This window comes from Oncorhynchus masou, chromosome 12 (assembly GCF_036934945.1).
Source record: "Oncorhynchus masou masou isolate Uvic2021 chromosome 12, UVic_Omas_1.1, whole genome shotgun sequence".
In the NCBI taxonomy this organism is placed as follows: Eukaryota; Metazoa; Chordata; class Actinopteri; order Salmoniformes; family Salmonidae; genus Oncorhynchus; species Oncorhynchus masou.
Window position 1 is genome coordinate 81,219,574 of NC_088223.1, and position 22,969 is coordinate 81,242,542.

At 46.4% G+C, this 22,969-nt stretch overlaps 1 protein-coding gene across 2 annotated transcripts in view; it reads left to right on the forward strand.

The window, feature by feature from the left end:
• LOC135550924 (kin of IRRE-like protein 3) overlaps positions 1-22,969 on the forward strand; it is a 267,107-nt gene that overhangs the window by 230,578 nt on the left and 13,560 nt on the right. For both annotated transcript variants that reach the window (XM_064982166.1, XM_064982167.1), the window contains 4 exons: positions 9,331-9,529; positions 15,558-15,665; positions 18,457-18,540; positions 22,657-22,766. In XM_064982166.1, coding sequence (XP_064838238.1) covers positions 9,331-9,529; positions 15,558-15,665; positions 18,457-18,540; positions 22,657-22,766 — 501 coding nt within the window. The remainder of the gene's footprint in view (positions 1-9,330; positions 9,530-15,557; positions 15,666-18,456; positions 18,541-22,656; positions 22,767-22,969) is intronic.

Genomic DNA, 22,969 nt, shown 5'->3' on the forward strand with positions numbered 1-22,969 from the left:
TAAAACATGACTTATTGGCTTCCTTACCATTAACAGTATGGATTGCTGTCTTACGATTATGGAATTTTGTAATTTGGGTGAAATATCCCATTAAAGTAGTGCAAACGAAATGAATGAGCTTGACCTAAAGAAATAAGAAAGTAGGTCATGTGAGGACATCCCTATGGACTTAACGTAGAATAATCAACGGCAAAGAATATCCTAATGAATATCCTATCCTAAGGTAAACAAGATGGCGCAGTAAATAGAGAAACATCTCATAGACGTGTAGGCTTGTAACAAAATACATTCAGGGAAGTGAAGGCAAATTTATTGAAAATTAGAAGTCATTATCCTCATTTAGATAACAGAGTATCAAGCCTTTCCTGAAACAGATGAATATTTCCTTCATAGTGGAAATGGAGGGATTCATCCCAATCCTGACCTATACTAATCAGCAGAGGTGGGACCAAGTCACTATTATTCGATAGACAAGCAGGTCTTAAGTCACAAGGTCCGAGTCTTAAAATTGAGTCCCAGAGTAGAACGGGTTGAGTCTTGAGTCAAGTCCAAGTCGTGCACAAGTCATGTTGAGTCAAGTTTTTCAAGTCAAGTTTCAAATCAAGTAAAAAAAATCTATACATGCAATGACTTGTTCAACCTCAAATCTGTGTCTATTTATTGAGGCTACCAGGCAGCCCTTTTCATTATATTGTCTACAACACATTTTGAGTATGTAATTGTAAAATAGGGATGAAGTCGTAAGGGCATGAAATCAGCAAAAGGCAAGGCAGGTTGACTTTCTCAGAGTGTATATTTATTTACAGGTCAGCTCTCCAGCTGCCTTCTAGGTCACCTCTCTATATCATACAACATTTACAAGTAGATTTACCAAATATACACGGGCAATAGCACAAAAGAAATAGCCTCTGTATTAGGCTTAGTCTGTCCTGAACGAACACAGGTAGAGGGCAAGACTGCACAGCCTCCACTTAAGAAACCAAATCAAATCTGTCGAAAAGGAGCTCAAACAGTTACATATAAGCACTTGGCCCAAGACCATACAATTACCCAAATGTCAATTACAACAAATAAACTGGTTCTACAATGTAAAAGGCAATTTCCACCTCCATTGGTACATTTGTCTTAATCAGACTTAATGATTATTAATGATATTTCATCACAATTCATAAATGTAACAATAATTGTATCTTATTCATTGTAGACTGCTGACTCCAAAGCATGGCGTGCAGGCCAAGTAGACTATTTCTGTGCACACTGAGGCGCTCCTATTATGCACAACCAGAATGACAGAGACATAAAGACACAGACACACAGAATTCCGACAAAACCCTGTAAATATTAACAAAGGAAACCATACATTGAAGTACATAAACAGAACTTCTACCTCATGAGTCTTGCGAACGTTCATGTTCACAATAAACATCGAACTACTCAGGGGGTAAGAAATGGTAAATGAAAATGTATATCAAACATGAAACAGAAATGTCTGAAAATATTGGAATAAATAGTACTGTCACGACTCTCGTCGTAATGAGGATCGGACCAAAGTGCAGCGTGGTAAGTGTTCAGGATTTTATTTGATCACAAAACACTCGAACAAGAGAAACAAGAGGGAAACCCAAAACAGTTCTGTAAGGTGCATAAACTTTACAGAAAACACTACCCACAAAACACAGGTGGGACAAAAGGCTGCCTAAGTATGATTCCCAATCAGAGACGTGACAGTACCCCCCCCCCAAAGGTGCGGACTCCGGGTGGGCATCTACTTCGGTGGCGGCTCCAGTGCGGGACACAGACCCCGCTCCACCTCTGGCTCCCCCCACTTTGGTGGCGCATCTGGACTGGGGACCCTTGCTGCAGGCCCCGGACTGGGGACCCTCGTTGCAGGCCCCGGACTGGGGACCATCGCTGCATGCCCCAGACTGGGGACCATCGCTACAGGCCCTGGACTGGGGACCCTCACTGCGGGCCCCGGACTGGGGACCCTCGCTGCAGGCCCCGGACTGTGGACCCTCGCTGCAGGCCCCGGACTGTGGACCCTCGCTGCAGGCCCCGGACTGTGGACCCTCGCTGCAGGCCCCGGACTGTGGACCATCGCTACAGGCCCCGGAATGTGGACCATCGCTACAGGCCCCGGACTGGGGTCCCTAACTGCAGGCCCCGGACTGGGGATCAATGCTGGAGGCTTCGTGCCATGGATCCTTACTGCAGGCTCCGGGCCATGGATAATCACCGGAGGCTTCGTGCCATGAATCATCCCTGGAGGCTTCGTGCCATGGATCATCACTGGAGGCTTCGTGCCATGGATCATCACTGGAGGCTTCGTGCCATGGATCATCACTGGAGGCTTCGGGCCATGGATCATCACTGGAGTGAGGAGATGTATACGCAGCCTGGTGCATGGAGCTGCCACAGGGCTCACCAGGCTGGGGAGACATACAGGAGGCCTGGTTCTGGGAGCAGGCACAGGACTCACCAGGCTGAGGAGGCACACTGGAGGTCTTGAGCATAGAGCCGGCACAACCCGTCCTGGCTGGATGGTTACTTTCGCCCCGCAGATGCGGGGCGCTGGCACAGGACGCACTGGGCTGTGCAGACGCACCGGAGACACAGGGCGCAGAGCCGGCTCAGGATATCCTGGGCCGAAGAGACACACTGGAGGCCAGGCACGCTGAGCCGGCACCATCCGTCCCGGCTGGATGCCCACTCTAGCCCGTCCAGCGCGGGGAGCTGGAATGTAGCGCACCGGGCTGTGAACTGGAGACACCATGCGCTCCACCGCATAACACGGTGCCTGACCAGTACCACGCTCCCTACGGTAAGCACAAGGAGTTGGCTCAGGTCTGAACCCTGACTCTGCCACACTCCCCGTGTGCCCCCTCCCCCAAAAAATGTTTGACCTGCCTCTCGTGCTTGCCTCGTTGCCGTGACTCCTGGTATCGCCACCATTCATCCCTTGCTGTTTCCGCCTGTTTCCATGGCGGGGTATCGTCCCCTGCCATAACCTCCTCTCATGTCCATGAGGTCCTCCACTCCCTCTTCTCCCGGGCGCAGGATCCCTGCTCCTCCTGGCCACGCTGCTTGGTCCTTTGGTGGTGGGTAGTTCTGTCACGGCTGTCATCGTAATGAGGATTGGACCTAAGCGCAGCGTGGTAAGTGCTCTTGATTTTAGTTGATCACAAAACACTCAAACAAAATAAACAAAAGGGAAAACCGAAACAGTTCTGTAAGGTGCATAAACTACACAGAAAACAACTATCCACAAAACACAGGTGGGAAAAAGGCTGCCTAAGTATGATTCCCAATCAGAGACAACGATAGACAGCTGTCCCTGATTGAGAACCATACCTGGCCATAACATAGAAATAAAGAAACTGGAATGCCCACCCTAGTCACACCATGGCCTAACCAAAATAGAGAATAAAATACTCTCTATGGCCAGGGCGTGACAGGTACGTGGATGGAATGATGAAATGCTAGCAATTATTGTAGGATTAGATGGAATATAGATTTACCACATATGCATTTAAAAAATATATACCTTTATTTAACTAGGCAAGTCAGTTAAGAACAAATTCCTATTTTCAATGACGGCCTAGGAACAGTGGGTTAACTGCCTTGTTCAGGGGCAGAACGACAGATTTGTACCTTGTCAGCTCAGGGATTCAATCTCACAACCTTCCAGTTACTAGTCCAATGCTCTAACCACTAGGCTACCTGTGAAAGAAAGAACAGACATTTCAACAATAGAACAAAGCGCTCTCCACTGGAGTTTGGAGTGTGCAAGTGAAGATATGAGCCAATGGCGCATCTTCGTCACAGTAATAATTCATATCATAAACAAATTCCAAATGCAATCTACATAAGTAAATTATCAATTTCAAGCCATTTTAGCGTGTCAAAAGACCAGTAGGCCTATGCTAGTAATTGTTACTTGATGCCATTGCTGGTGAGCTTGCAAAGTAAACAGTTAATATTCTTGATCACCAAGACATTTTTGGAGCAGCATGTATTATACCAACCTTCTATGCCTACAACTTGATGTTTGTGCTGTACCCGATCCTATAGGGGAGACCGGGGATGATTGTAACACAGGATTTAATTTAAAAAACGTTTACCTTTATTTAACTTTGCAAGGTAGTTAAGAACAAATTCTTATTTTCAATGCCTGCCTAGAAGCAGTGGTTCAACTGCCTGTTCAGTGGCAGAATGATAGATACCTTGTCAGCTCGGGGGTTTGAACTTGCAACCTTCCGGTTACTACACCACTGCTCTAACCACTAGGCTACCCTGTCGGCTCTAAAATAATTGTAACACTTGCAACTCTTCCAATCAGAAGCGAGGTAGAATCATGTGATTCGCTGTGCACATGCTCAGTTTCATCCTAAACCCTCACGTGAAAAAGCATTATTGGGGTAGCAGGGTAGCCTAATGGTTAGAGCGTTCAAATCCCCAAGCTGACAAGGTACAAATCTGTCATTCTGCCCCTGAACAGGCAGTTAACCCACTGTTCCTAGAATGTCATTGAAAATAAGAATTTGTTCTTAACTGACTTTCCTAGTAAAATAAAAATTGCAGGTGTAGCAAAATGTTTGTGCTTCTAGCTCTGACAGTGCAGTAATATCTAACAAATTACACAACATATACCCAATACACCCAAATCTAAGTAGGAATGAATTAAGACTATATACAGCATGTCACAATAGTAAGTACACCCCTCACATTTTTGTAAATATTTGAGTATATCTTTTCATGTGACAACACTGAAGAAATGACACTTTGCTACAACGTAAAGTCGTGAGTGTACAGCTTGTATAACTGTGTACATGTGCTGTCCCCTCAAAATAACTCAACACACAGCCATTAATGTCTAAACCGCTGGCAACAAAAGTGAGTAAACATTAAGTGACTAAAATACCGTAGAATAGTATAGAATACAGTATATAAATATGAGATGAGTAATGCAAGATATGTAAACATTATTAAGTGACTAAGATACCGTAGAATAGCATAGAATACAGTATATACATATGAGATGAGTAATGCCAGATAAGTAAACATTATTAAAGTGACTAGTGTTCCATTCCTTAAAGTCACAAGTGATTCCTAGTCTATGCCTATAGGCAGCAGCCTCTAATGTGTTAGTGATGGCTGTTTAACAGTCTGATGGCCTTGAGATAGAAGCAAGTAATATACTCGAAAGTGGTGGGTGGTGTGCATGCCTCCTAAGTCGAACCAGCAGACTGCCTCGAGTGCCTCTCCTCCACCTGCGATGCGATTTCAAATCAAATCAAATTTTATTTGTCACATACACATGGTTAGCAGATGTTAATGCCAGTGTAGCGAAATGCTTGGGTCAGCCTCTGGATAAGTTCAATTGCTCTGGGGAGAGTGAACAAAGGAACTGCTCCAGGGAAGCCGTATTCCTGGTCGTAATGCTGGTAGTTCTGGTGAGTTACCGCCACTCTAATATCCAATAGTTCTTCCCGGCTTTATGTAATGACACAAAATATTTCCTGACGTAAAAAATAGTACATCAAATAACAAAATACTGCAAAGTTGTCTAAGAGCTATTCACGGCGTTGCTGCCATCTCCGTCTTTGCAATCTTAGTTCTGGCATAGTCTTGCTTTCTTCCCCCCACACTGCTCACACAAGCTCCAGTCCCTGGACAGGAGTGTGTATGGGGCATTGAAGAAAATGGTGAATTCTGCCAGGAATGCCTGGATCGTATAAACCCCGGAAATACCATGACTATATATATATGACATTCCAGGCCTTGTCAAAACAGCACTTCCAGGTGCCACAACACCCAACAATGTACAGGCTGTGTTCAGGTGCATTTGGCCATACAACTCTGAAATATTTCAGGAATGTGACTTTGCACCCTCACTTGCCACTGATCGTTGTGCTCCAGCTGACACACTGGCCTTGCCAGCTGCCTCCCAGGTCACCTCTCTAGCTGCTTTCCAGGCCATCTCTCCAGCTGCCTTCCAGGCCACCACTCCAGCTTTCTCCCAGGTTACCTCTTCAGTCACATCTCAGGCCACTGTGACCACTGCTATCCAGGCCCCCTCTCCAACCGCCTTCCAGGCCACCTCTCCAGTCGCTTCACAGGGCACCTCCCCACATGTCTCAGGCTGTGGCTGGGAAACACCTGATTACTCTTCTGATATCATCCCAGTTGATGTACGCCCCTTCCCAAAAGCAGGGCCTAGGAAAATTACAAAAAGGGGTAGGAAGAGGAGAAAAACTGAGATATTGGAGAATACACCCATCAAGCAGCCACTGGAAGCAGAGCATAAAAAGTCAAGCACTCAGAAGGCTTAAAAAATTGCCCTGCATAGAAAAACAGCTGGAAAGATGCAAGCCAAGACAAACCACATTGAACAACAACAAAAAACTGTCCTGCCTAAGAAAAAAGCCAAAACAAAGCATATTGAAGCAGAAGATTCAGATTCCTTCAACGAGGTAAACTTGTGCATTGTGTGAATGGAGCACTTTAACAATTCCAAGTCCAAGGAGGTCTGGGATGAGTGCTGGGAATGCAAATTATGGGCCCACCAAGCCTGTACCCCAAGACAGCCATAACACTGTGTCGTGTCTTTGGCTATGCCGGATTAAGTGATATGACATGCTATTCTATAAAATAATTTCTCCGTAATTAATATCACCTGATTGAGCTAATCATGTAAATGTAATTAACTAGAGAGTCAGACACCACAAAATAATATTTATAGAGCTGTTATCTTCCGAATAAACTCTTAAAGACCTAGTAATATTTTACATAAATAGCAGTCAATTTCAATCGTCGTCTTAATTCAGTCTCATCTGAAAGTTGTAAATTATTTTATCTGCACGAACCCTGGCTGACAAGTTGAATCAGCAATACAAAATTGGGTTTAATTATTTAATTACTAAATACCTAACTAATCACACAGAATTACACATACACACAATTAATCATAACTTGATTACAAATTACGTCATAAAGGAAAACGTCCCTTGCGGGCGGAACAGGTATGACAGCTTTTTACACAAAAGGAAAGGGGCTGGGTTTAGTGAAGGAGCGGGAAGACTGAGGAACAAAGGGAAGAAGCTGGGCTATCGTAAATACAGTCTCTTATGCATTCTAAATTACCGCCCATTTGGAAAAGGAAAATGCAATAAATATTTACTCTGAGCTGCGCTTCAGTAGGTTAGTGGTAGATGGAAGGCCGTATTGCCAAACCGAGTCCGTTGAAGAATGTCTCTGGGTGGTCAATTGGATACGTTGTAGTAACGTTGTTGTGTGGTAGATGGGATACTCTGTCTGTTCCTTCCTAACCTGCGTTTGCTAACTCAACGGCTAGGAGGTATCACTTCTGTAGTGAATAAGAGTTAAAAGTTCATACCATTCGCAACCAAAGCTCACGCTGATGTTGGCTTCGTTCTGTAGTTATTATCTGAACCATTCTGACTTAGGACCATCGTCCTACATCCCCGGAACAGGAAGTTATGTTGTCATCAAGGCTTTATATAGGAAGGGAGAGGAGGGCGTGTTTGAAAGGTTTTATAGCCCATGTTCCTTCACAGGGCGGGCCACTTATTGAGCAGCCCTATCTTATGAACACCCACATCTCATATTTTAGAAGCTAATATCACATTTCATCCCATCACAAATAATTTAATATTCAAACAGTTAAATTGAACAACAATTCCATACGAATCCGATAATGTTCATGTCATCTTATCATTGATGAGAATGTCTCAGATGACAACCAAACTGATATTATATTCATTAAGTACCACCGCATAAGTTCAGTTGTTCGGATGACCACAATATAGTTCATTTTCCCCCACCTACTGATGTTCCCAGAGTCTCTATGTTAACCAAGGGTTTTGCAAATGTAACCTCAGTAGGGTAGAGAGAGGAAAAAGGGGGGAGGAGGCATTTATGACTGTCATAAACCTATACCCCAGGCCAACGTCATGACAATTGTCACAGCTGTGACTCTGATTAAGTTGAACATTCACACACAGAGACACAGACACACACACACAGACACACAGACACACACACACACACACACCACAAACGTTCAGGTGTTTAGTTTAGCCTAGTTGTTGAGAATGAACATTTAGTGAAGTGTAAAATAAACATTTTATTATTTATATTGATTATTATTTCTGTATATTGACGATTATTTCTGCCAAACAAAATGTTAAACATGGCAATGTTTCTCTTATGGTCTCAATAAAGGAGTTCAATAATTAGTTGCATGTCATGATTTATGTACTTTTTCATTCTGTTATAATTCACCCCAAGCACTGTTACAAATAACCCAGACCATGGGGTAAATTGCAACACTTTACTACTTGTATTTAAGAAAACACCATGCATTTGCAGTTCTATTTACATATATAATAACCACACCAATTTGTTAAGGACAGATGTATGTTTTTGTATCAAGTTTTGAATATACTACCATAAACGATCTCTGAGAAACTGAGGAAAAGGTTATAAGTGCTACACCCATCCCCGGTCTCTCCTTGCTGTACAGCAAATCAGAAATATGTTCGGTAGCTCACACGACCTGTGTTGATTGACAGTTTGGTGGTCTAATCAGAGAGCCGAGTGTGCATTTCACGAGACCATCTGTTGCAGGGCGTTGCTGCGGATACGGTCTCTGGCTGCATGGAGCGTAGCGGAGTGACAACGCGGAGTGACAACATTACAAAACCTGGCCAGATTATTTCAAGTCATCAGTCTCAAGTTAATGTTGAGTCCCGAGTCTTGAGGCTCCAAGTCGAATTCAAGTCTCTATGTGGCTCTCTCCAGGACACGGAGGGCTGCCGCCCTCTATGTGGCTCTCTATGTGGCTCTCTCCAGGACATGGAGGGCTTACAGATGTCACCCTGTCAAACTAGCAGAGGCTTAGTGGCCCAAATTGAAGCAATCAGATGAGTCATTGGTGTGATCTCTGTGTTCCTAATGGCACCCTATTCCCTATGCAGTATACTACTTTAGACCAATACCTATGGTCAAAATTAGAGCACTATATAGGAAATAGTGTCCCAATTAGGACGTAACACCTGACTTTGTATGCAGATAGTATATTGACAGGCATTTAACCAACCCAAAGGAGGATTATGCCCTTTATCTTTAATGCCCCAATAGGTTGTGTTGGCAGGTTGGTTGGTTTCTGTCGTGTGTGTGTGTGCGTGTGCGTGTGCGTGTGCGTGTGTGTGTGTGTGTGTGTGCTTCGAGCATATGTGGCTGTGTTAATGTGTGCTTGTGTACCGTCTATACTGTAACGTATAATTGTCATTGCATTGTCTGCCACAGGCCTGGTCGTGGAAAGAGACAGTCTTGGAGTCGGGGACGTCTGGCCGATACACAGTGGAGACAGTGAGCACTGAGGAGGGGGTCATCTCCACCCTCACCATGAGTAACATCGTCCCTGCTGACTTCCAGACAATCTATAACTGCACCGCCTGGAACAGCTTTGGGTCCGACACAGAGATAATTCGACTGAAGGAACAAGGTACACCAACTCCCGTTGTACCTCTAGTGGTCTCTTGTGTGGAATTGTATACATTTTTTTCTGAATTTCATAGTTAAAGTATTTTTTTGTTTTTGAACCCATTCCAGTTTAAGCCCAGTCTAAGCTGGGGCTCTGGTACCGGGGGCCTTCAGAAAAGTATTGTGAGGCCTGTGGGTCTCCTAAAGCAAAACAACTACAATGTACGTATTTGTGAGAGTCCACCTTTCCACAGAGGGGTCATATTAGTGTGTAGCCCAAACTGTTCGGATGCTACAGACAGAAGACGGCAGATTTCTGAAGTTGATACAGCCAGAGTCCCAAGATGCTTGTGGGGGTCATAGAACAAAACGGAGAACAGTTTGTGAGAGTCTCATCTTTCTATAATAGTTTGCAGGCCAAATCGTTCGGACGCTACAGATCATTTTCTGAGAATACAGATTTTTGGGATGTCTCATGGTCTGACAAATAACACTCTAGCTCTGTCACCCTTCACCGCAGATGCGAATGTGCGAGATCGGCAGATGCTGTGGATTGAGACTCATTCAATTTTGGGGGGATTTTATTTTAATGATAATACAATCTAGCACACAACCATGCAATTTCCATATACAAAAATTGGCAGTAGATTGGCCCGTATTGAAGAGCTCAGTGACTTTCAACATGGCACCATCATAGGATGCCACCTTTCCAACCAGTCAGTTAATCAAATTTCTGCCCTGCTCTAGCTGCCCCGATCAACTGTTAGTGCTGTTATTGTGACTTGGAAACGTCTAGGAGCAGCAATGGCTCAGCAGAATGGGACCACCGAGTGCTGAAAAGCACAAAAAGTAAAAATCGTCTGTCCTCTGTTGCAATATTCACTACCAAGAACTGTTCGTCGGGACCTTCATGAAATGGGTTTTCGTGGCAGAGCAGCCGCATACAAGCCTAAGATCACCACGCGCAATTTATTTATTTATTTTATTTAACTTGTTATGGCTGCAATACCCTATCGGGATAAGTGTCATCAACAACCGCTGAATATCATAGCACTACATACAATAAATATTGCTATAAATATTTATATTCATGAAATCACAAGTGCAATATAGGAAAACACAGCTTAGCCTTTTGTTAATCCAACTGTCACCTGTCAGCGCTGGACAGGCGGGAGCACCTGTAGGGAGGAGACAGAGAGACAGCCTGGTGCGGGGGGCTGCCACCGGAGGCCTGGTGTGTGGAGGAGGCACCGGATAGACCGGACCGTGGAGGCGCACTGGAGGTCTCGAGCACCGAGCCTGCCCAACCCTACCTGGCTGGATGCTCCCCGTAGCCAGGCCAGTGCAGCGAGGTGGAATCGTCCGCATTGGGCTGTGCTGGTGAACCGGGGACACCATGCCCAGGGCTGGTGCCATGTACCCCGGCCCGAGGAGACGCTCTGGAGACCAGATGCGCTGAGCCGGCTTCATGGCCTTCCCAGAAGAGTAGAGGCTGTTATAGCAGCAACGGGGGTGCTAAGTGTAAGGGTTTTCCTCTGGTGAAGGAGAAGCGGACCAAAATGCAGCGTGGTGGTTATTCATGTTCTTTAATAAAGGAACTAGACATGAAATAACTAACAAAACAATAAATGTGCGAAAACCTAAACAGTCCTATCTGATGCAAACACAGAGACAGGAACAATCACCCACAAACACACAGTGAAACCCAGGCTACCTAAATATGGTTCCCAATCAGAGACAATGACTAACACCTGCCTCTGATTGAGAACCATATCAGGCCAGACATAGAAATAGACAAACAAGACATCCAACATAGAATGCCTTGACCGACCAAAACATAGAAACATACAAAGCAAACTATGGTCAGGGTGTGACAGTACCCCCCCCCCCCCCAGAGGGCAGCTCGGGACAGAGGGGCAGCTCGGGACAGAGGGGCTCTTCAGACTCCGGCAGCAGCGCCGGACAGGCGGGAGACTCCGGCGGCAGCGCCGGACAGGCGGGAGACTCCGGCGGCAGCGCCGGACAGGCGGGAGACTCCGGCAGCAGCGCCGGCAGCACAGGAGAGGAGGAAGGCTCTGGCAGATCCTGGCTGGCTGGCGGATCTTGAAGAGTCTGGCTGACTAGCGGATCCTGGCTGACTGGCAGATCTGGAAGATCTTGGCTGACTGGCGGTTCTGGCAGATCCTGGCTGACTAGCGGATCTGGAAGAGTCTGGCTGACTAGCGGATCCTGGCTGACTGGCAGATCTGGAAGATCCTGGCTGACTGGCGGATCTGGAAGAGTCTGGCTGACAGGCGGATCTGGAAGAGTCTGGCGGATCTGGAAGAGTCTGGCTGACTGGCGGATCTGGAAGATTCTGGCTGACTGGCGGATCTGGAAGAGTCTGGCTGACTGGCAGATCTGGAAGAGTCTGGCAGCTCCTTGCAGACTGGCAGCTCTGGCTGCTCCATGCAGACTGGCAGCTCTGGCTGCTCCATGCAGACTGGCAGCTCTGGCTGCTCCATGCAGACTGACAGCTCCCGGCCTGCTCCATGCAGACTGGCAGCTCTGGCTGCTCCATGCAGACTGGCATCTCTGGCTGCTCCATGCAGACTGGCAGCTCTGGCTGCTCCATGCAGACTGGCAGCTCTGGCTGCTCCATGCAGACTGGCAGCTCTGGCTGCTCCATGCAGACTGGCAGCTCTGGCTGCACTGAAAAGGCAGGAGACTCCAGCAGCGCTGTAGAGGAGGAAGGCTCTGGCAGCGCTAAACAGGCGGGAGACTCCGGCAGCGCAGGAGAGGAGGATGGCTCTGGCAGCGCTGGAGACGCGAGGCGCACTGTAGGCCTGATGCGTGGTGCTGGCACTGGTGGTACTGGGCCGAGGACACGCACAGGAAGCCTGGTGCGGGGAGCTGCCACCAGAGGGCTGGATCGTGGAGGTGGTACTGGGTAGACCGGACCGTGCAGGCACACTGGAGCTCTTGAGCACCGAGCCTGCCCAACCTTACCTGGTTGAATACTCCCGGTCGCTCTGCCAGTGCGGCAAGGTGGAATAGCCCGCACTGGGCTATGCAGGCGAACCGGGGACACCGTGCGCAAGGCTGGTGCCATGTAAGCCGGTCCAAGAAGACGCACTGGGGACCAGATGCGTATAGCCGGCTTCATGGCATTTGGCTCGACGCTCAATCTTGCCCGGCCGATACGCGGAGCTGGAATATATAAATGTGCGATATATAAATGTGCAAAAACCTAAACAGTTCTATCTGGTGCAAACACAGAGACAGGAACAATCACCCACTAACACACAGTGAAACCCAGTGTCACGTTCTGACCATCGTTCGTGTGTGTTTTCCTTGTTTTAGTGTTGGTCAGGACGTGAGCTGGGTGGGCATTCTATGTTGTGTTTCTGGTTTGTCCATTTCTATGTTAGGCCTGATATGGTTCTCAATCAGAGGCAGGTGTTAGTCATTGTCTCTGATTGGGAACCATATTTAGGTAGCCTGTTTTGTGTTGGGTTTTGTGGGTAATTGTTCCTGTCTTTGTGGCACCAGATAGGACTGTTTTGGTTTTTTCACGTTTCTTGTTTTGTAAATTGTAGTACTTTCATCTTTATTAAAGATGCACAAAACTAACCACGCTGCATTTTGGTCCGCCTCTCTTTCCCCACAAGAAAACCATTACAGAATTACCCACCAACCAAGGACCAAGCGGCGTGGTAAACAGAGGCAGCAGCAACAGCAGCAGGAGAAGCAGCAGCAGCAGGAGCAACAGCAGCAGCAGCAGCAGCAGTGGGAGAGGCTGCACTATTTGGAGAAGTGGACTTGGGAGGAGATCCTTGACGGGAAAGGACCCTGGGCAGAGCCAGGGGAATATTGCCGCCCCAAAGCCGAGCTGGAGGCAGCGAAAGCAGAGAGGCGGCATTATGAGGAGCTAGCACGGCAGAGCGGCTGGAAGCACGAGAGGCACCCCCAAAAATGTCTTGGGGGGGCACAGGGAGAGTGTGGAAGAGGCAGGAGCCAGACCTGAGCCAACTTCCCCTGTTAACCGTAAGGAGCCATGGATGTTATCGGAGCTATCGGCAAAGCTGAGGGCTGAGTCTGAGAGGGTCGAGGAGTTATTGGACAGAATGGAGGAGAGTGAACGGATGGGAGATGAGGAGACACTCGAGGATGTGTTAATAGAATTGGGGGAGTGTGAAGAGAGAGAGGAGTTGATTTGGCTTAGTATGCAAGGCATTCGCCCTCAGGTGTGTGTCCCCAGCCCGGTACCACCAGTGCCGGCACCCCGCACCAGGCTGTCTCTCCGTTCCATCAACACATGTGCTCCCGCCTGTCCGGCGCTACCAGAGTTTCCGCCCCTCAGTCCAGTCGCCAGAGCCCCTCAGTCCAGAGGCGCCAGTCTGCCCAGCGCCGCCTGAGCCACCTGTCTGCCCAGCGCCGCCTGTGCCACTAGTCTGCCCAGCGCCGCCAGTCTGCCCAGCGCCGTCAGTGCCGCCAGTCTGCCCAGCGCCGCCAGTCTGCCCAGCGCTGCCAGTGCCGCCAGTCTGCCCAGCGCCGCCTGAGCCACCTGTCTGCCCAGCGCCGCCTGAGCCACCCGTCTGCCCAGCGCCGCCAGCGCCGCCAGTCTGCCCAGCGCCATCTTTATTAAAGATGCACAAAACTAACCACGCTGCATTTTGGTCCGCCTCTCTTTCCCCACAAGAAAACCATTACACCCAGGCTAGCTAAATATGGTTCCCAATCAGAGACAATGACTAACACCTGCCTCTGATTGAGAACCATATCAGGCCAGACATAGAAATAGACAAACAAGACATCCAACATAGAATGCCCACTCAGATCACACCCTGACCAACCAAAACATAGAAACATACAAAGCAAACTATGGTCAGGGTGTGACACGAAGTTCGTATTAACACTCATGAATTTGGAATGTGATGTTCGACAACCACATACTTTTGGCCATGTAGTGTACATGGTCCCAGACACTGGACATTTTTTTTTACCGAAAAACTGTGGGCATATTGTACATGTGGTACATTTTTTAAATAACTGTTGTGGTAGTGTTAAAGATGTTTTATGTCATAACTTTTCCATGTTCTCAGAATGTTTATGCAGTGAACAGCTGTGTTTGTTATACCACCAGCGTGGTGTGTGTGTGTACATGTAGGTGGGTAGGTGTGAGAGAGTATGTGTATGAGATAGAGATTTGGGGTCTGAGAGAAAGTGGGCAAATTAAAGTCATAGAAAAAGAGTTGTAAGAGCCTGGTAGAGATTAAGGATATTGCCATGATTACTTCATGCATGAGGGCAATGGCTCCATGATAAGCCTTTTACTTGGGTAAATGTCAACAATTTCAATCTGGGAAATCCTGTAATGGCATTTAGATGTATTCAGAACTCCAATTTGTAATCTAATTTACAACGTCTCAATTGGTTACAGCTTAACATATGATTTCTTTGAAATATTTATTTGACCTGAGATGATTTTTTTCATTAATTTCCTCCTTTTATCTATTAGGTTTATCCCTTACAAAGCTCCAAACTATCTGTTTTCAAAGGGATCGTCGAAATGCCAATTCTGTAACAATGAATTTAAATGGAAGATCTTACTAAAGTCAACTATGCTCTTGAATTAATTAACTAGACATTGACTAGCCACAGGGTTATACACTCATCTTTGAGACAGCTCAGTTTTAAAAAATCAACCCCTACAGCCTATGAACCTATTCATAACATTTAGGACACCATTTGTTAAAAAGCTGTAAACCTCTCAGCCATTTGAAGTAAATGTAAATAATGGGTGTCAAGATTGTCCGTGCTGTAAATGGTTCCGTAAAAGGTTTTCACTATTTACTATTCACCAGTTGTGTTCACCTTTGCATTAGCAAGGACACAGTTCAACATACAGTAAGTGTTAGCCTTGATGTATATCACATGATGTAGGCCTACCCGAGTTCAACTGCATGACGAAACCACCTCTGCACGATGCCTATGTCAGGACAGCCTCAGTCTCATCAGGACTCCTAATATGGCCACCGTACCAATGTCTATTCTCCATGTCTTCTCAGAGTCCCTCCGATTGGCTGTCATCATAGGAGTAGCTGTGGGGGCATTCCTCGCCCTCATTGTCCTCATGGGCACATTGGGTGCCTTCTGCTGTGCCCGCTTCCAGAGGAGTAAGTGCATTTTAAAACCTATCCTTTCTGGGACAGCCAAAGTGTTCAATAGACACCCTTGGTTTCACAATCAAATGGTGTTGTTTTTTCATGTACAATCTGTGCAGATCAAAATGCTCTGTAGTGCTTAGAATGATTTGGATTGGAATGTTAAGCTTAATGGTTTTAGGATATCAACTCATCACTGTAAGAACATATGTCAAATCCTTTGAGAGGACACATTTTATGGGACAAAAATCTAAACCTGAAACTATGGTACTTGTATATTCATTCCTCTCTTTAAATCATATATACTATATATTGCCCATTTTAGGACCGAGAAAGCTCAGAGTTATCTGCAGCTAGATTCTAACATAGTATTTCTTGCTTGGCACTGTCTGTCACCCAATTGTATAAATGTCCCATTAGATGGGAGCTAGTGCCTTAAAGGAGAATTAGATTTTTTTACAACCACATTTTTTTGTGTCAATGGCATGTTATAGAAGGGTCCAGTCACCATTTTGTGATTTCACGTTTTTGAGAAACTTACCCCAAACAGCAAATCACTTCCTCATCCACATTGTTTAGTATTGTGGCCCGAAAAAAACATGGCTCCTAAAACACCCAAATACATAATTTAAGAAAGCTCTCATTATAGTGATGCAGGTCTTTAGATGTTGTACACATGAAATTGTGTCATTCCAAACTTTATCCGCAGCGTTATATTCCATTTTGTAGCGGCTCGGGCTATACCTCTCTGTCCAATCTATAAAGAACTGCTGAAATAAAGGAAACACTTGAGTACATAAAGGATATAAAGTATAAAGCATGCGGTTCTTCCACACATGAAGTTCCAGACACTATGCCAAAGACGCATTTGTGGTTGGCACAACGCCCTATTTTCTTTATTTTGGCACTTGCATGTAGCAGCAGGCTACACAGAGAATGGAACAGCTGGATAGGGGAAACGTCTCGAGTCGTGCAAAAGGGAATATAACATTGCGGATAAAGTTTGTAATGACACAATTTCATGTGTAGAACATCGGAAGACCTGCCTCACTATACTGAGAGCTTTGCCATTTCTAAAATACTGTATTTGGGTGTTTTTGGAGCATTTGTTCGTGTTTTTTCAGTACCCCATACTACACAACAAGGATGAGAAGGTGATTTGCTGTTTGGGGTACAGTACTGTAAAACAAAAAAAGTGAAATCACAAAAAAGGTGTGTGTACCCTTTTATAACATGCCATTTACATTACAAATAGAGATGTGGTTGTAAAAAGGCAAACTTCTCCTTTAAAGCAATATCCTTATCTGATATAAAACACAGCCTACACAGTGGAGTGCCGTGAAGGCTCCTCAGAGGAGGAAGGGGAGGACCATACTCCTCGTGATTTTCAGAAAAATAAAAGTTGTAAAACATTTAAAAAGTTACCTTTTTAGATACAACTATACTAAATATAATCACTTCACCAAATATTTGATTGAATCATTCTACTTTGCAATAAAGGTCTACAGTAGCCTCAGCATCACTGTGTAGGGTAGCACCATGGTGTAGCCGGAGGACAGCTAGTTTCCATCAATGACGTTAGTACTGAAAGAATCAAATACAGCTAACTAGCACTGCAGTGCAAAAATTGTTGTGAGTAGTTGACTCAAAGAGAGAGAGAGAGACAATACGTGAACAGTTTTGAACAAATTAATTTCTTCCAAAATGAAGGAGAACCACGAGAGAGAGCGAGAGATAGAGAGAGATTTCTTCATTTTTGTTTTCACTTTCTGTTGCCCTTATTTAACTAGTAAATGCAGCTAGCTAGTTTAGCCTACTCAAACACCCTGCTAAAACAGAGGGATGCTATGTTAGCAAGCTGGCTATGACTATCCAACACAAAACTGGAACTCGTCTAAGTTAGGGTAAGCTTTTGGTTTTACTAATTTATGTCCACCAGGGCCCGCCAGTGTAAGTGCAAAACTGCTTACTGACTGTACACTGTAATGTCACTGCATGATTGTAGCAGCTTTACTAACGTGTTAGTTATATTAGCTATGTTGACTACAACATTACTTTAGCTAATATGGTGACAACAATGTAGGCTGTGTGTGGCAGTTATGATATTGTTTGGCTTGGAAAGGTTTTTTCGCTTGGTCACATGCAGTGCATTGAAATCCACAAACAACAAGGGGCAAAGGTGAGAGGAGGAGAGCGCATAGATGTGAGAAGGAGTACAACGTGCCTGTTATGAAAGCAAACTGTATTTACAGGGGATGTATTCATTCCACCAATTATTTTCAAAAATGTTTCAGAACAATACGGGGATAAACACACCTGAATTTGTCCAATAGAAACTCTCGTTTGCAACTGTTGGACTAATGATTAAACCCTATATTAGCTAGATGCAGGCAATAATAGTATAATGTCCATGTCACCTCACGTTTCTCTCGACCTGTATGCACCTACGTTGTAATCTTTCATTCATAGGCTAGGTTGTAGCAACCTTATGATGAATATAGGGAACAGTTGAGGATCATGTAGTAGCCTAAACCTATCCATGTTACATTGAACTGGTTGAATGGAATAGGAATGACAGTCATCCAATATGCTTTAATAGAAATAAGGCCATGCTCATTAAAACCAAAAAATTGTCCTCCCCCATCTTAAACGGCACTGACCGTCGCTGTTGGAGTGTAGTGATACAGCTTCATATATATATATATATATATATATATATATATATATATATACATACATACACACGGTCAATGTAGACTGCTGTTAACCATGTTGTTGTTGTTGCTGTTGTTGTTGACCACAGAAGACGTTCACCTTGTCATGTCCTCCTTACCCGTATCCATCTCCTCTCGCCAGAGAGACCTGGCAAGCAAAATTAAAACAGAGAGTAAGTAACCCTTGTATATGATCTTACCATATCATAGGCTATCGATAAAGTGTATTTCACTAGTGCCATGCATAAGTGCTACAGAAATATTAATGTGTATAATGTCCATGAATGACAGCAGTCACTGCTATCTGTTTAAGGAATACGGATCCTGCCAACACAAGGATATGATTGTATATGAAAGTTATCATCAATTTCAGTGACACTCAGGTATACTGTAACGACGTTCTTCGTTTGTCGAAAGAGAGTCGGACCGAAATGCAGCGTGTTGGTTACTCATGTTCTTTAAAGAAACAAATAACAGAACTATACATGAAATAACGAATAAATACAAAAACAACAAATGGAACGTGAAACCTATTACAGCCTATCTGGTGAAACCTACACAGAGACAGGAACAATCACCCACGAAATACAAAGTGAAAAGCAGGCTACCTAAATACGGTTCCCAATCAGAGACAACGACAATCACCTGACTCTGATTGAGAACCGCCTCAGGCAGCCAAACCTATACAACACCCCTACTCAGCCGCAATCCCAAATACTACAAACCCCAATACGAAAATACAATACATAAACCCATGTCACACCCTGGCCTAACCAAATATATAACGAAAACACAAAATACAATGACCAAGGTGTGACAGAACCCCCCCCCCCCTAAGGTGCGGACTCCCAAACGCACCTCAAAACCATAAGGAGGGTCCGGGTGGGCGTCTGTCCATGGTGGCGGTTCTGGCTCGGGACGTGGACCCCACTTCATAAATGTCATTGTTCCTCCCCTTCGCGTCCTGGGATGATTCACCCTCGCCGCCGACCATGGCCGAATAGTCCTCACCCAGAACCCCACTAAACTGAGGAGCAGCTCGTGACTGAGGGGCAGCTCGTGACTGAGGGGCAGCTCGTGACTGAGGGGCAGCTCGTGACTGAGGGGCAGCTCGGGACTGAGGGGCAGCTCGGGACTGAGGGGCAGCTCGGGACTGAGGGGCAGCTCGGGACTGAGGGGCAGCTCGGGACTGAGAGGCAGCCCAGTACTGAGAAGAAGCCCAGTACTGAGAAGAAGCCCAGTACCGAGAATAAGCCCAGTACCGAGATGAAGCTCAGCCAGGCAGTTGAATCCGGCAGATCCTGGTTGACTGGCGGATCCTGGCTGACTATCAGATCTGGCAGATCCTGGCTGACTGGCGGATCCTGGCTGACTGGCGGATCCTGGCTGAATGGGCAAATCTGGCCTGGTTGACTGGCGGATCCTGGCTGACTAGCAGATCTGGCAGATCCTGGCTGACTGGCGGATCCTGGCTGACTGGCAGATCCTGGCGACTGGCAGATCTGGGATCCTGGCTGACTAGCGGATCTGGAAGAGTCTGGTTGACTGGCAGATCTGGAAGAGTCTGGCTGACTGGCAGATCTGGAAGAGTCTGGCTGACTGGCAGATCTGGAAGAGTCTGGCTGGAAGAGTCTGGCTGCAGATCTGGAAGAGTCTGGCTGACTGGCAGATCTGGAAGAGTCTGGCTGACTGGCAGATCTGGAAGAGTCTGGTTGACTGGCAGATCTGGAAGAGTCTGGCTGACTGGCAGATCTGGAAGAGTCTGGCTGACTGGCAGATCTGGAAGAGTCTGGCTGACTGGCAGATCTGGAAGAGTCTGGCTGACTGGCAGATCTGGAAGAGTCTGGTTGACTGGCAGATCTGGAAGAGTCTGGCTGACTGGCAGATCTGGAAGAGTCTGGCTGTCTGGCAGATCTGGAAGAGTCTGGCTGACTGGCAGATCTGGAAGAGTCTGGCTGACTGGCAGATCTGGAAGAGTCTGGCTGACTGGCAGATCCTGGCAGACTGACGGCTCTGGCTGCTTCATGCTGACTGACGGCTCTGGCTGCTCCATGCAGACTGGCAGCTCCTTGCAGACTGGCAGCTCTAGCTGCTCCATTCAGACTAGCAGCTTAGGCTGCTCCGAACAGGTAGTAGGCTCCGGCAGCGCTGGAGAGGAGAAAGGTTCCGACAGGACAGGAGAGGCGAGGCGCACTGTAGGCCTGATGCGTGGTGCTGGCACTGGTGGTATTGGGCCGAGGACACACACAGGAAGCCTAGTGCGGGGAGCTGCTACCGGAGGGCTGGGGTGTGGAGGTGGTACTGGATAGACCGGACTGTGCAGGCGCACTGGAGCTCTTGAGCACCGAGCCTGCCCAACCTTACCTGGTTGAATACTCTCGGTTGCCCTGCCAGTGCTGTGAGGAGAAATAGCCCGCACTGGGCTATGTAGGCGAACCGGAGACACCGAGCGCAAGGCTGGTGCCATGTAAGCCTGCCCAAGGAGACGCACTGGGGACCAGATGCGTAGAGCCGGCTTCATGGCATTTGGCTCAACGCTCAATCTAGCCCGGCCGATACGCGGAGCTGAAATATACCGCACCGGGCTATGCACCCGCACTGGGGACACCATGCGCACCACTGCATAACACGGTGCCTGCCCGGTCTCTCTAGCCCCCGATAAGCACAGGGAGTTTGCGCAGGTCTCCTACCTGACGCAGCCATACTCCCTGATAGCCCCCCCCCCAAGAAATTTTTGGGGCTTCGCTCTGTGCCGCTGTGTCTTTTTTTCCGATTCCATTCTCCTATAGCCCTCTTCGCACTGCTCCAGCGTATCCCAGGCGGGCTCCGGCACTCTCTCTGGATCGGCCGCCCACCTGTCTATTTCTTCCCAAGTCGTAATATCCATACTGTACTCCTCTCTGGGCTGCTCCTGTTTCCATCCACGTCGCCGTGCTGCCTCCTCATACCAGCGCCTCTCCGCTTTATCCGCTTCTAGTTCCTCCTTGGGGCGGCGATATTCACCAGGCTGAGCCCTGGGTCCTTTTCCTTCCAGTTCCTGTTTCCTCTTCGCCTGCTGCACCTTTGGGCGGCTACACTCCCCTGGTTTAGCCCAGGGTCCTCTCCCATCAAGGATTTCCTCCCATGTCCAGAAATCCTTAATACGCGGCTCCTCTTTGGGCTGCTCCTCTTTGGGCTGCTCCTGCCTGTTGACACGCTGCTCGGTCCGTGTATGGTGGGTGATTCTGTAACGACGTTCTTCGTTTGTCGAAAGAGAGTCGGACCGAAATGCAGCGTGTTGGTTACTCATGTTCTTTAATGAAACAAATAACAGAACTATACATGAAATAACAAATAAATACAAAAACAACAAACGGAACGTGAAACCTATTACAGCCTATCTGGTGAAACCTACACAGAGACAGGAACAATCACCCATGAAATACAAAGTGAAAACCAGGCTACCTAAATACGGTTCCCAATCAGAGACAACGACAATCACCTGACTCTGATTGAGAACCGCCTCAGGCAGCCAAACCTATACAACACCCCTACTCAGCCGCAATCCCAAATACTACAAACCCCAATACGAAAATACAATACATAAACCCATGTCACACCCTGGCCTAACCAAATATATAACGAAAACACAAAATACAATGACCAAGGCGTGACATATACAGTGCCCTATATAATGTCCAGAACACATAAATAAGCAGCACATGACACCTTATAATCGAATAATTCATAAATGCTTCTGGCATACCCTGTGTCAACTGCCGGTGGTTAATATTTACACACATGAGTATTTATGGTGAGGAGTTAAGCATTATGCATGTCTTCAATGTATTCTTTTGCACACATAGCCCTAGCACTGAAGGGTTGCTCATTTTTAAGCCTATATCATGTTCTGTAAAGATTCATAATGTGGCTTAACTGGGTGACATACCCACCAATGTATTTGTTCATAGTTATTAATATTTTATAGAGCACGGAATATGGTTATAGATGATTTGTGACCCATTTATGCAGTGCTTATGAAGCCTACATAATATGCACTTCAAATAAAGCAGAACCCAGTTTTGTAATGAGCTGTGACTTCTGTGGGAGTGTAGAATAGTTCCAGTCCACCAAAGAACATGTTATGATGCTGATGCTGTCTGTGGTCTCGCTGTGGAGCTAAGGGACTCTCCAAGCTCCCATCAAGAGATCTAAGGGGCCACAGCTTTTAAAGCCGCTCGGATGTGGTATGATGCGGTGCCAGAGGACTTCTGTCAGTGGTGCCAATCAGTTTCCCTGTCTCTCTACAGACCTCAAAGGAGTGGGTTTGGCAAAAAACGACATCCGGGTGGAGATTGTTCACAAGGATCACAACTCAGCGCGGGAAACAGAGGAACACACAGCAATCAAGCAGATGATGGTGAGTTGAACGCTACTCTCCTCTCCGCATGTAATTTACGAGTCCATCGATAGTACATCTGAATTGATTGAAAATGTTCTAATCAACAGTTCATTGAAGAACATTTTTCATTCTACAGTACATCCATCTACAGACTTACTGCAAACACAGTAACCCAAAGCTCTAATTTAGACATGGCATTTTACTCAGGAATGTAGCATTAA